The 12407-nt window shown below is 57.0% G+C and overlaps 2 protein-coding genes and 1 long non-coding RNA gene across 6 annotated transcripts; 1 reads left to right on the top strand and 2 right to left on the bottom strand.

Moving 5' to 3' along the window:
- Positions 1 to 267: 267 nt before the first annotated feature.
- Positions 268 to 2270, bottom strand: ERICH4 (glutamate rich 4). Its single transcript, XM_045988134.1, has 2 exons — positions 2019 to 2270; positions 268 to 949 (listed from the first exon to the last, which is right to left on the bottom strand). Exons 1-2 carry the CDS (start codon positions 2190 to 2192, stop codon positions 713 to 715), a joined length of 411 nt encoding a protein of 136 aa, XP_045844090.1. The 5' UTR covers positions 2193 to 2270; the 3' UTR covers positions 268 to 712.
- A 1892-nt stretch (positions 2271 to 4162) lies between these two features.
- On the top strand, positions 4163 to 10290 carry DMAC2 (distal membrane arm assembly component 2). Of its 4 annotated transcripts, XM_045987049.1 has the most exons (7): positions 4416 to 4457; positions 5155 to 5224; positions 5636 to 5832; positions 7336 to 7416; positions 8281 to 8417; positions 8508 to 8670; positions 9113 to 10290. In XM_045987049.1, exons 3-7 carry the CDS (start codon positions 5648 to 5650, stop codon positions 9288 to 9290), a joined length of 744 nt encoding a protein of 247 aa, XP_045843005.1. In that variant the 5' UTR covers positions 4416 to 4457; positions 5155 to 5224; positions 5636 to 5647; the 3' UTR covers positions 9291 to 10290. The 4 variants fall into 4 exon arrangements, with proteins under 4 accessions (XP_045843002.1, XP_045843005.1, XP_045843006.1 ...); XM_045987046.1 differs by lacking the exon at positions 5155 to 5224 and having other exon boundaries at positions 4163 to 4457; XM_045987050.1 differs by lacking the exons at positions 4416 to 4457; positions 5155 to 5224 and adding an exon at positions 4507 to 4879.
- LOC123930773 lies at positions 9907 to 12278 on the bottom strand. Its single transcript, XR_006816141.1, has 3 exons — positions 11128 to 12278; positions 10283 to 11008; positions 9907 to 10015 (listed from the first exon to the last, which is right to left on the bottom strand). It is a non-coding gene; the product is annotated as an uncharacterized LOC123930773 (long non-coding RNA).
- Between the last annotated feature and the right edge of the window lie 129 nt (positions 12279 to 12407).

Raw genomic sequence — 12407 nt, 5'->3', positions numbered from 1 at the left:
CCCTGCTCCCTCTCCTTCGCCCACTCCCACTCATGCTCGCTCGCGCTCTCTCTCTCTCTCTAAGAAGGGGGACTGGGGTGTTGTTCAATGGGTCCAGTTTCAGGGTTATAAGATGAAGAGTTCCGGAGATGGATGGTGGTGATGGTTGTGCACAGTGTGGATGGGTCTAAACCACCGAACTGTACCCTTATAAATGGCAAAAATGGTAAATTTTATTATATATATGTTACCATGTCAAAAAATTTTCAGATGCTCAGGTGAAATTCGTTTTAGTAATATTTTTATTTATCCCATTATGCAGGAAATACTAGCATTCCAACAAAAGTCTTAGATTATCAAACCATTCTATATTCTTTTTATCACACTAAGCCTTTGGAATGTGCTCTGTGGTTCCACCCTAGGCAGCGGCCACCATGCTGGGTGGCCTTGGTCACCTATAGGTGACCCTCTCTGCAAAGACCCACAGGTCCCCTGCAACTCTCTTGCCGTTCCTTGGCAAGTACACCTGTAGACGGCCCACACGGGCTGCGGAGCTCCAGAGCTCACCAGCCAGCCCCTCCATCCAGATGCGGACAGACAGCTTCCCAGGGTGCATCTGCTCAGGCTGATTCCTGAGCCCCCTGGCAGGTCAGGTAGATCTAACTGTAAATGCTCTGTCCTTTGCATAAATTTGCATCTCATTCATGTGTCACTCAGAAGCTGTGGCAGGGCCTCAGATAGTCATCTCGAAGTCAGGGGGGTGGTGGTGCAGGGCTGAGCCGAAGGCCCCCAGGTGTCCCTCCTCCTGCTTCCCCTCAGGCTCTTCCTCCTCCTCCTCTTCTTCCTCCTCTTCCTCGATGAGGCTCTCCTCTTCCAGGAAGGTGACCAGTTCCTCCCGCAGCGCCCCCATCTCCAGCCCCAGACTGCACAGCTGGCCCAGCAGCTGGAGGTCCACTTGGCGGAGGCGCTCCTGCCGGTGAGAAGGTGGAGTCATGGGCATCCCACCCCGCAGGGGGCGGGGGAGGTGCGTGGCGTCAGGGTGCCCCCCACTCCCAACGCGCTCGAGTTCTGGCCAAGATTCTTTGCTTGACCAAACTTCAGCTAAGCTCCTAAACCTTCTCCTGGACCCATCTGTGCGCTTCCTTGTAAAATCCCATTTTACCAACAATCTTCCATCCTCCATGTCTGATCACCCCTGATATCTGATCTGTTTCCTCACCCCCCTCCACCCCCCACCCCGACCCCATCCCTGACCAGGCCCCACCTGGTGTCCCTGGCCTGCCTCCAGCAAGAGCCCTGAGCGTCCGTTAAGCCAGATGCCCGGCTTAGTGATTTCCCATCTGCTGACCCCTGCCCTCTCCTTCCACAGAAATCCCCACTTGCCCCTGCTGTGCTCAGAGCTGAGCCCATCTCTCTGTGCCACCCCCCCGACCCCGCTGCAGTGGCCCTTACACCTACAGTGTCACTGGCTAGGTGCCATAAGTAAGCCTCTCTCTAACAATCCGGGCCCGCAGCACAGCGGGGTCCTCACCAGGCCCAGACCTTGACTGCCAGCCGGCTCGGCTTCTCCCAGATGTTCTCTATCTCTGCCTGTCTCTCCCTGACTTTGTCTCTCCGTTTCTAGTCCCTCACTGGCTCTGCGTCTCTGTGCCTCCCTTCCGGTGTCTCTCTCTGCCCCGCTTTGTCTGTCCCTGCTTCTGTCTCTGTCTTTCCATATCCCTTTCTGCCACTACTTCTCTGCCCCTGCCTTTGACTGTCTCTCTCTGTCTCAGATTTAATCGGAGTCTCTGGTGTTACTCTCAACCTCTTTCTATCTCTGTCTCCCCCTGTGCGTCTCTGTCCCTGTCTCTCTACTCCTTGCTCTTACTCTTGGATCTAGGTCTCTGTCTCTCTCTGCTTGTTTCTCTTTTCTTGTCTCTGAATTGATGTCCTTCCGTCTCTGGCCCTTTGCAATTCCATTCGTTCCCATTCACGCACCCGTTCTCTCCTCCCACCCCCACCTGCGCCCCATCTCTTGCCCATCTGAACCCCTTACTCACCAGCTCCTCCCAGATCCACAGCACACACTCCCTGGCACCTGCAGTGTCTGCCTCTGGGGACAGGAGGGTCTGGCCAGCTCTCCCCACCGGGGGGACCTCCCTCAGGGCCCGGGGAGGGGGGCCCAGCCCCGGGGGCACCAGTCCCGCCTGCCTCAGTTGCCCCCACAGCTCCATAGTCTCTGAGCAGTGGCAGCCAGGAGCAGAAAATGGCAAGATCCAGAATGACCCAGTCCCTGAGGAGCCCGTGAGGGAAGTGGGGAGCAAAGGGCATGAGGGGGTGCATGGGTCAGCATTTCAAAGTCCGTTCTCTGGTGAGAACTGACAGCCTCATGAGGATTTTCTTCCTTCTAAAGTCTAACTTCAACTTGCTCACAACAGTCTAGCCATGGCCCCTCCCTTGACCCGTTCTCAGGCATAACCCCTCGTGGGGACTGGGTGTCTGTGGATGCCTGGCCTCACCTGTCCCGCCCTCTCCTGGGCCCCCCACCCCCTCCTCAGCCTCCCTTCTTCCTTCCTCTGCACTCTAGCTGGCCCCAGCTTAAAGTTTGTTTGTTTGTTTTTCATTTGAGAAAAAGAGCACAAGCAGGAGGAGCAGGAGAGGGAGAACCAGACTCCCCACTGAGCTAGGAGCCCGACGTGGGGCTTGATCCCAGGACTTGGGAGATCATGACCTGAGCTGAAGGCAGACGCTTAACCACCTGAGCCACCCAGACGCCCCACAGCTGGCCCAACTTAGACCTTGTCTTCTGTACCTGGGCCACCCAACAGCTTCCCGATTAGTGCACCGGAGGAGCCACGGTCCTCAGCTGTGGTACCTCAGGGTCCAGCTACTGGCGCACAGTTGAGCAGCCATTTCTGCTGAGCCCTGACCTGCCCACAGATACCATCACTGTCGGCACAGGGCCTGCCGCAGAAAAGACTGGGGTGTCAGCCTCCCTCCACATCCAGAAGCCACTACCGCCACAGGCCTTGGTTTATTGCCCCTTCCATGTATCACTCTTGCACCTACCATCATGTCTCCTACTGACTGACACCCTGCCTCCATCTAACAGGACCTTTGTCCTGGCCCTGGGCCCATCCTGATTGCCCACAGCTATCTCCCCAGCTCCTGATTCTTCACTTGATCACCTCTTCCTTTTCCCATACAGAGTAGCAAATTCACAAGTTCCAAGGATCAGGGCATGAATTTTGTGTGTGTGTTGGGGGTGGGGGTGGTCCACTATTCAATCCACCCACCTGCCTTTCAAACCTATTACTTTCCTAGTCTCCCTGTCTCCCTAGTCTCCCTGTCTCCCTAAGTGGCATCCCCATCCTCTTAGTTTGTGGAGTTATTGGCTCAACCTTCAAAGTAGACTCAACCTGAGCACTTCTCCCCAGTTCCTATTATCCCATCTCTGCTCCTGTTTCCATTCGTCTCTTGCCTGGACTGCTGCAGTAGCCTCTTTGCTGGTCCCCACTTCCACCCTTGCTTCCTAAGGTCTGTTCTCCACCTGGCAGAAATGATTTTTTTTTTAAAGATATTACTGAATTGGGCACCTGGGTGGCTCAGTTGGTTGGGCAGTGGCCTTTGGCTCAGGTCATGATCCTGGAGTCCCGGAATCCAGTCCTGCATCTGGCTCCCTGCTCCGCGGGGAGTCTGTTTCTCCCTCTGACCTATCCCCTCTCATGCTCGCTCTCTCTCTCTCTCTCAAATAAATAATCTTTTTTTAAAAGATTTTATTTATTTATTTGATAGAGATTACAACTAGTCAGAGAGGCAGGGAGAGAGAGGAGGAAGCAGGCTACCTGCTGAGCAGAGAGCCCGATGTGGGGCTCGATCCCAGGACCCTGGGCTCATGACCTGAGCTGAAGGCAGAGGCTTTAACCCACTGAGCCACCCAGGCGCCCCTCAAATAAATAATCTTTTAAAGAAAAGATTTTATTTAATTGACAGAGAGAGAGATGGAAAGCACAAGCAAGGGGAGAGGGAGAGGGAGAAACAGGCTCCCAACCGAGCAGATAGCCCGATGCTGGGCTCAAACCCAGGACACTGGGATCGTAACCTGAGACAAAGGCAGACACTTAACTGAGCCACCCAGGCGCCCCAAAATGATCTTTAAAAAAACATAAATCAGAGGCGCCTGGGTGGCTCATTTTGTTAATCCCCTGACTCTTCAGGTCATATAGTCTCAGGGCCGTGAGTATAGTGGGAGGGAGGGTACTCTAACGGGAAGGGCTGACCGCTCTCTCCCAGGGAAAGAATGCAGAGTCTCACTGGGAACCGCGCTCGGAGCAATCGCTCAAATAGTAAACAGTGCGGGTACCTTTTAGAGGAGCGTTGGAAAACGGACAGGGCGTGGCCAAAGGGAAAGAGGTCTCTAAGTGAACCGAGTGGGTGGACTAAAAAAACCCGGCCCCTTCCGGTTACGTAATCCTAGCAAGATGGCGGCACCCAGGGCGGTAAGTGACCGGAGCTCCTAGAGCCCCCAAATTAAAGTCCGCTCTGCTGCCTCCGCCTTCAGGGCTTTTGTCAAGACCCAGGGAGCAAGGGGCAAAAGGGAGCAGGAGGCCTCCCCCTTCAGCTCATGCTGGGAACACTGACATGCGACCTTCGCGGGAAGAACGATTGGGGCAGGTCGCAGACAGCCAGGGCGCTTTAGAGAGGACGCGGGGCGGGGACTTGGCAGAGAGAAACCAATGGGGAAGCAGAGTGCGGTTCCGAAGATGGCGCACCCAGCCAGTCAGAGGGAGGGACCCAATTGGGGAGCGCTGGGAGAGGGGGGCGGGGCGTGAAACAGAACCTGCAGGGGCAGAGGGTTTCGGGTGAGTTTGGTGGAGAAGCTGGAGTTTGAGGTCCAAGGGTAGAAGACAAAAGGATATAGGTGAGAGAAGCTCATGGGAAAATTATTCATTTTTATGGAAAACCAAAGGGAAGTTGGAGGTGGGGGACAGGAACCAAAAGATGAATATGAGAGTTCCAAGGTAAAGACTTAGGGGGAAATTAAGGGCAGAATTTGCGATATTCGTGGAGAGAATTTAAGAGGAAAGACCTAAAGTCAAGGAATAGATTTAGGGGAAGTTAGGGTGAGAGCTTGGGGAATTTTTGAGGGGAAAGTAAGGATTTGGACAAATTACCGAGAAAATTTGGTTGAAGCAGACAAAGAAATTGGAGCAGGCTATGAGAAGACTGAAGGGAGATTGAAGGAAGCATTTGGGGGCTTTAACGGGTAAGTTAAGGCTGATTTGGAGATAAATTAAGATATTTTGGGGTTAAGACATGAGTCATTCAGGAAGACTCCAGGGAAACTTGGATAAAATTAAGGGGGTACCTTGTGGGAAATTAGGAGGTCAAGTAATAGAGGTCTTAAAAATAAGGGTTTGGGAAAAGATCAGGGGAGAATTGGGAAGACCAAGAATGTTTGGCCAAATCAAAGAGAGAATTTAGGGTTCATTAAGGGAAAGAACTTGGGGAAATTTGAGGGATCTCGAAAGCAGAATTTGGAAATCCAGAAAGAATTTTGTCAGCCAGGAAGAAGCAGTGGGGAGGAGGGGAGGTTCATGAACCAGGAACAGGGGGATCTGGCTCTGGACCCTCACAGCAGGCTCTAGGCTCAGCCTCTCCTTTCTGTTCTCCCCAGCCCCTGCACCTGATGGCGCCAGTATGGAACCGGGGTACCAGGGGCATCCGTGGCCTAAGCAAACCAGTGGCCCCTGAGGGCAGTCATAGGAAGGGGAGGTCCCTGCTCCAGTTCCTGGCTGACCACTTCTATGACGTGCAGGCTCTCAGGGAGTACCTGCTCCGAAAGCAGGTATTGAAGGTGCACCAGAAAAATCGGTGAGAACTCCTGGTGGGCAAGACCCTGCTGCTGGGGCCTTACCAGGCAGAGCTCAGATCCTGCGCCTGCGGCCTCTATACCAGGCCCGCGGAGTTGCATCCTCTCCAGCCACGCCCTTCCCAGGGGCTCCAGCTCATATAAGTAACCCGCTGTCCACCACCTTAGAGGTCACGCTGGTACCTCAAACCTAACATGGCTAATGGCAAAGCCTTGATTTCCCCCTGAGAAAGTCCGCTCACCCCCGGGTCTTCCCCATCCCAGGAAACAGCAGCATTGCTCCCAGTTACTCAAGCCAAATTCTAAGGAGCCTTCCCTGATTCGTCTTTTCTGTCTTCCACATCCAGTCCACTAACACCAGACCACCCCAGATGTGCCCAGTTGTTACCTCCTGGCTGTAGCCTGGTCTGAGCCCCTTCATTTTATGGTTGGTTGAGCACAGTAATCAACTGGTTACCTTTTGCCCCCTCCAGTCTGTTATGGTCTATAAATCATCTAAGACTCTTAAAACTAAAACAGGGGCACCTGGGTGGCTGGGTCAGTTAAGTGTCTGCCTCCGGCTCAGGTCAGAATCCCAGGATCCTGGGATTGAGTCCCATGTCCAGCTCCTTGCTAAGTGGGGAGCCTGCTTCTCCCTCTCCCTCTGCCTAACACTCCCCTTACTTGTGCTCTCTCTCTCTCCATCAAATGAACACATAAAGTCTAAAAAACAAACAAACCCACTAAAATAGAAAAACACCACTTTGCTTAAAACCCTCAAATGCTCAAATTGCAGCCATTTGGTTGCTAGAATAAAAGCCAGACTCCAAAGCCTAAAAGCCGAGCTTTGAGACGCCTACCAGGGAGTCCCCTGACCCCCACCAGCATGGTATTCTCAGTGCTGTTTGTCCTGCCATTCTAAGTTGAGCCTCTTGAGTGTCTCCACCAGCTCATCCCTTGGCCTGGCAGGCTCCTGCCATGAGCTTTGTATTTCTTCCCAGCACTCTCTCAGTTCTGAGCTCTGCTCAGGTGTCCCCTCCTGCAAGAAGCTACTATTTTCTTTAATATTTTATTTATTCGACAGAGCACAAGTAGGCAGAGGCTTGATGCCAGAGTCATGACCTGAACTGAAGGCAGATGCTTGACTGAGCCACCCAGGCTAAGGAAGTATTTCTTGACACCCAAACTGAAGTAGCCTTCTCCATCCCCACCCCTGCCCAAGCCACTCCCGAGTCAGTCCCTCTGTTACTTCCAACATGGAGCTGCTGCTGCGGTTTGCTCTTAACTTCCCGGTGGGCCACTTGGTTCCTTCTGTAACTTTAACCACACAGAGCAGTGACCACTGTCTGCCTTGGTACCAGCCCTTGACGGACACTCAGTAAATATATGCAGCCTGTCTCCATCGGTCTGGCTGGCTGGCTCGCTCCTCCTGCTGTGAACTCTGACCCTCGTGGGGCCCGGGGGGGGGGCATGACAGCATGACACCGGGGTGCAGTGCTCAACCTCAGCCACTGTTCTCTCCACAGGCCCTTCACCCACATCAAGGAGCGCTTCGGTCCCCACGCCGCGGGTGCCTATTTCATCCTGAAACAGGGCGGCGCAGTCAAGTATGAGGGCTAAAGCATCAGCGCGGGGTCAGGGAGGCTGTGGAGCACTGAACCAGAGGCCTTTGGGACTTCTGAGCCCTGGGTTCTGTCCCTGCTGGCTCCGCTCGGACCTTGTTCCTGAGCTTCTGCTCTGTCACCTGTAAAACGGGGCAGTGGTTGTATGAACCTGCAAGGTTTGGTGGAAAGACTCAGAGACTTACTGCCATGAAGCGTGTGGCACGGGCCCGGTACAGCCCAGGAGCTCAGTAAACATCGCTGTTCCTTTTCCTTCCTTTCTCTTCCTTCCCTCCCTCCTCCTCTGGTTTTTTCCTCCCCTTTTCCCTCTTCTCTGAAAAATGTAGCTCATGCACCTACCTACCCCTCGCTTGGCTCCAGTTAAAATGTTCCCCTGGTCTGGGCACCTTCCTCCGGCACGTTCCTCAGAAACAGCGCACACATCTGAGTGGGTCTCAACTTTCGGCAGCCAGTGAAGATTCTGGCATTCTCGCCCTTTTCTCTGATGTCAGCCGAGTTTTTCTGACCCACAGTAAAAATAGCCAAACGGGGGTGGCTGGGTGGCTCAGTCCGTTGAGCGTTCGACTCCTAACCTCAGGGTTGTGAATTCAGACCACGCGTCAGGCTCCACACTAGACACGGTGCCTACTTAGAAAAAGTGGGGCAGGGGGAGGCCAAACATTGCATCTCTCATGAGAATGCCCGAGGCCCAGGGAGACCCGACACGGAAGGCCTATAGTGCAGGGCCTGCTGTGCAGCGAGCGCACCAGACGCCGTGTGACCAGGTCCTCACACGGGGCTGGGAGCGTGCTCCGGAAGCTGGAGGCCTGGGGAGGCGGGGTGCCCTGGTCACTGCCCGTCTCCGTCCAGGTTTCAGGGCAAGGAGTGGATCCGGCCAAACGCGCGTGGCCGCTTCTCTCTCGACTTCCTGACGTTCCCAGCGGTGCCTGTAGAGGCGGTCGATGCCAGCGGCAGTGCCGTCAACTACCAGGGCCTGGACAACCTCTGTGAGTGGGCCGGAGACGGGCGGGCTGGTGTGTTTGCCCTTCCGCGCAGGGCTCCAGAAAGGATCTCAGTGGCCTCCCCCTGCCTTGCAGTGGCCCTGAAGGAGCTCCAGTCCCTGTGGCTGCGGCACTGTCCCCACGTGGATGACTGGTGTCTCAGCCGCCTCCACCCGCTGGCCAACTCGTTGCAGGAGCTCTCGCTGGCCGGTTGTCCCCGGATCTCTGAACGGGGCCTTGCCTGCCTCCACCACCTCCAGTGAGACCTCAGCTCAGGCGGGGCCCCAAGCTGGGCGGGGGTGGGGAGGCACCAGACAGAGATGCGGAAGGCAGGGGAGTGGGCGGTCCCCGTAGCCCTGCCTCCACGACCAGCCTGGAGCGCCTGTGGGGTCCGCACACGCGAGCCATCGCGGTGAATCTGGGGCTTGAGGGGGAAGCACTCCTGGTTTTCCTTTTTAATGAAAACTTGATGACGTTGATACTGTTGCGAACAGGGGGAGCCAGAGTGTGGTCTGTAATTCCCATGGGGGAGGTCTGTCCTTGGCCAGCTCTCTCTAACATCTGGGTAGCTAAGGACTCTGATTATAAAGAGCTCAGGCTCCAGGGCTGAAGCCAGGCCTGTGCAACTCCCCTCCATGCCCTTCCCACTGCAGAGGCCCGCCCTCCTCACAGAGGCCTCACCCCTTGCTGCCTCCTCTCAGGAACCTCCGCAGGCTGGACATCTCCGCCCTCCCCGCCGTGTCCAACCCGGGCCTCACGCAGATCCTGGTGGAAGAGATGTTGCCCAACTGCGAGGTTCTGGGGGCTGACTGGACCCAGGGCCTCGGGTTGGGGCCGGAGGAGCAGTCTCGGGACACAGCCAGCCCCGTCCCTGCCTAGCCCTCAGCCTGCTTCCCATCGAGCTGGGCGTCAGCGGGGCCCCGTGGAGGGCTGACAGTTCTCAGTCCTGTGGCTTCCACTGGGATCACTCCACACGGAGGTGGGGCGCGGGGTGGGGGGACTGGCACTGCCAGCAGGTCAGGGGAGAGCGTGCGGCTGGCATACTTACTGCCCATCTCGGGGACTCTGGCTCGCTGCACCCTGGGCTGAAAGGTCACAGCTCCTGTCATCCTGTCTGGCAGCTCTTCCCATAGGCTTCGCTTTGGGTTCCAGCAGTCTCCCAGGCCCAGGGGAGATGAGCAGCCCCGGGGGAGCCACACTCTACACCTCCCCTGGCCCCGTGACTTCCCCACACCTCCCCTCTGGATTCCCCTACACTCGGTTCCTGCCGTGTCAGGAAACCCTGCTCTTGACTTGTCCCGAGCATCTTCTCAGCGTAGCCTTGTTTGAAGACATTGCTGCTCCCTGCCAGGACCCCCTCTGACACAGGGGTGCCACCAGCCTGGTTCCCTGTGGGACACAGCTCAGCTCTCCACCAGCTCGCCATCCCTGGACTCCACTCTCTGACGCCCGGCACGCCCCACGGCCCCCGGTGTTCCGCTTATCCACTCACTGACTCCGCTCCAAATCCAGCTTTCTTCTTTGCTCGGTGAAAACAGACCATGGGCTTTTGAAACAGTTTTCCTTGGCTGAGTGATGTGCTGAAGTCTGTCGGTAGAGGGCGCCTGAGAGAGGACAGGAGAAAAGCCTTTGCTTCCATGTGGGAGCTCTGCATGCTCTGGGCTGAGCCCTCAGGCCTCCCCAGCAGGTAGTTCCTGAGGTGCCACCCCCAGCAGTCTCAGAGAGCCCCCCGCCACCGAGACACCTCCCTGCAAGGGCTCTCCCAGCGACCCAGAACAGGGACTTCCAGGAAATGCCCAGACACCTTATCCGTGAGTCCCTGATTTCAGTTCGCTGTTCAACGTCAACAAATTCTTAACATTAAACTTTACCTGTTTGAGTTATTGTGTGGTTTTTCTCTCCTGACGGGATCCACACAGATCCAGCACTGGCCTCTAGAGTGTTCCAGGAGGCAGACTCACAAAGACAGGATTGGCGTCGGTCCAGCTCTGGCCAGGGGTTGGGTTGGCCAGGCTGCCCGCGGAAGCACATGCCTGGGAGCCCCGGGGCTGCTGCACCTGACGACTGTGCCAGTAACGCCAGTTCTAAAGATAGGTGCTGGAAGCTTCCGCGGAGTGCCCTTGAGCACCCACAGACAAGGACAGAGTCAGGGCTGTTGGCTCAGCTCAGGCTGCCTTCTTCGAGGGGGAGAGCTTCTGTGCTGCCCCTGAGATCCTTGAAGCGCTGAAAACGCGGCATTTAGGTTAGCAGGTTGCTGAGTGGCAGTGGTTGAATCCGCAGTCTTGATAAGTTTCTCACGTGCAGGTGAGGGTGCCGCCGTACAGAGAGACCCTGAAATTTGGGATGGGGCCCCCTGGTTGGACCTTGTGGGAACAGATGATCTCGGACCCCCTGATCACTTGAGCATCTGTGCCCAGTGGCTGAGGAATGCGCGAGCCTGCCTGTGCTGGGATTGCTGTGCTCCCCTCCCCGGGACCGATGCCCTTCCTCGGACTCACCACAAGCGCCCCTGCTCTCACCAGACCCCGGAGGCCCAGGCTTCCATCTCCACAGGCTCCGGGGTACAGCCGCCCGCGAGGACCCAGAGGGGACAGCCTCTACACCAGAGCCATGGCAAGATTTGCAAACAGAGTCAGAACCCGGGGTGTGGTGGGGGAGCTCCAGTCCAAGGGATTGAGACCAGCGAAGGTCGAGTTCACGGTCCAGGGCACTTAACGTGAGAGAATGGGGGAGCTAGCCAGTGCGGCTGGACGGCTCTAGTGGCTTTTTCAGGTTGCTGACTACAACGTGGACTCAAACGTGGCTTCCGGTTCCTGAGACAAGGAGCTGAGCCGCCCCGGCAGAAGCCAGAGGGGGCACCGAGAGCTCAGTGAGGTCAGCGCTGGACCAGGTGGCTCCCGAGGGAGCTGCACTTCCACCCGCAACTGTTCCACAAGAAGGCACCTCTCGGATCCTTCGCGATGATGGGCTGTCCCTGTTCCAGTTGCCCGGTGGTTTCGCCTCCTGATTGGACCCAGGCTGATACCCGTAGCAACCCAACCCGCACCCTGAGATTTCCAACCACCCCCAGGAGGAGCAGTGTCGGCACCCCTGGGAGCAGTGAGAGGAGCCGGGGGAGCTCCAGGGTGGAAGCGGGAGGGGGAGGCTGGGAGACCCTTCCCAGGTGCTCAGGGTCCCACCCGGGGCCCCTAGCCGGCCCTGCCCCCTCACGTCTGGTGCGCTAACACCCGACACACACTCTGCACGCTCTTCCTCCAGCTGCTCCCATGGGCTCCATCACTCAGACTCGGGGGTTGGAAATCAGCTCTGGACAGATAAATCAGCCACTGCTGACAGACAAGGTGCCAAAGATGAGATGGTCCAGACAGTCTTCCCAACCCAGGATGGAGCGAAGGGGGTCAGGCCCGGCTCAGTGGGGCCCCTGGTCCCACCCCAAGTTTCCAAGAGGTCAGGGATAAGGAGGCCCCGCCTGCCCACCTCCCCAAACAGCTGATGCCACTATAGCAGGAGGGGCCCCGGGGGCAGGGACGCAAACACAGGCAGACACCGGACACCCTCTCCTGTCCCAGAGGCCCAGATGGGCTGGGGTTGGGGGAGGCCGGGGAAGGGATGGATCCCCACCCCCGCAAGGCAAACACCAGGCACCAAAGGGGGCAGAGGAGGTAGGGGGCTCAGCTCAGCTTGAGGGCGGCCCCCTGTGCCCCCCCCCCCACCCTCCACTGGCCTCCAGCTTGGCACCGCCCTCCCCCTTCTCCATCTGGTCCCCTCCTGCTCTACCCTGGCTCTGGCTCCGCAGACGCCCTTCTCAGTCCCACCCGGCAGGTCGCCCACCTGCCTCTAACTTCTCTCACCTGCATGGGGCACAGGACATGGGGCACAGGACATGGGGCACAGGACACGGGGCATTGCCCCAACTCCACACTCCTTTCCCTGAAGCCCTCTCCTCCCCCCACCCCGTCCCTCCTCTCCCCCTGCCTGCCCCAGAGGTCTCCCCCA

Source organism: Meles meles, chromosome 19 (assembly GCF_922984935.1).
Source record: "Meles meles chromosome 19, mMelMel3.1 paternal haplotype, whole genome shotgun sequence".
NCBI classification, from domain to species: domain Eukaryota; kingdom Metazoa; phylum Chordata; class Mammalia; order Carnivora; family Mustelidae; genus Meles; species Meles meles.
The sequence above is the reverse complement of the archived record's forward strand: the minus strand, read 5'-3'. Positions and strand labels throughout refer to the sequence as shown.

Excerpts from the sequence above, each read along its gene's own strand:
- ERICH4 (XM_045988134.1), bottom strand. The coding sequence starts at position 2,192 with ATGGAGCTGTGGGGGCAACTGAGGCAGGCGGGACTGGTGCCCCCGGGG. Across the intron at positions 950-2,018 it reads TGTGGATCTGGGAGGAGCTG|GAGCGCCTCCGCCAAGTGGA; the intron begins GTGAGTAAGGGG and ends TCTCACCGGCAG.
- DMAC2 (XM_045987046.1), top strand. Across the intron at positions 8,418-8,507 it reads CCAGGGCCTGGACAACCTCT|TGGCCCTGAAGGAGCTCCAG; the intron begins GTGAGTGGGCCG and ends CCTGCCTTGCAG. Across the intron at positions 8,671-9,112 it reads GCCTGCCTCCACCACCTCCA|GAACCTCCGCAGGCTGGACA; the intron begins GTGAGACCTCAG and ends GCCTCCTCTCAG.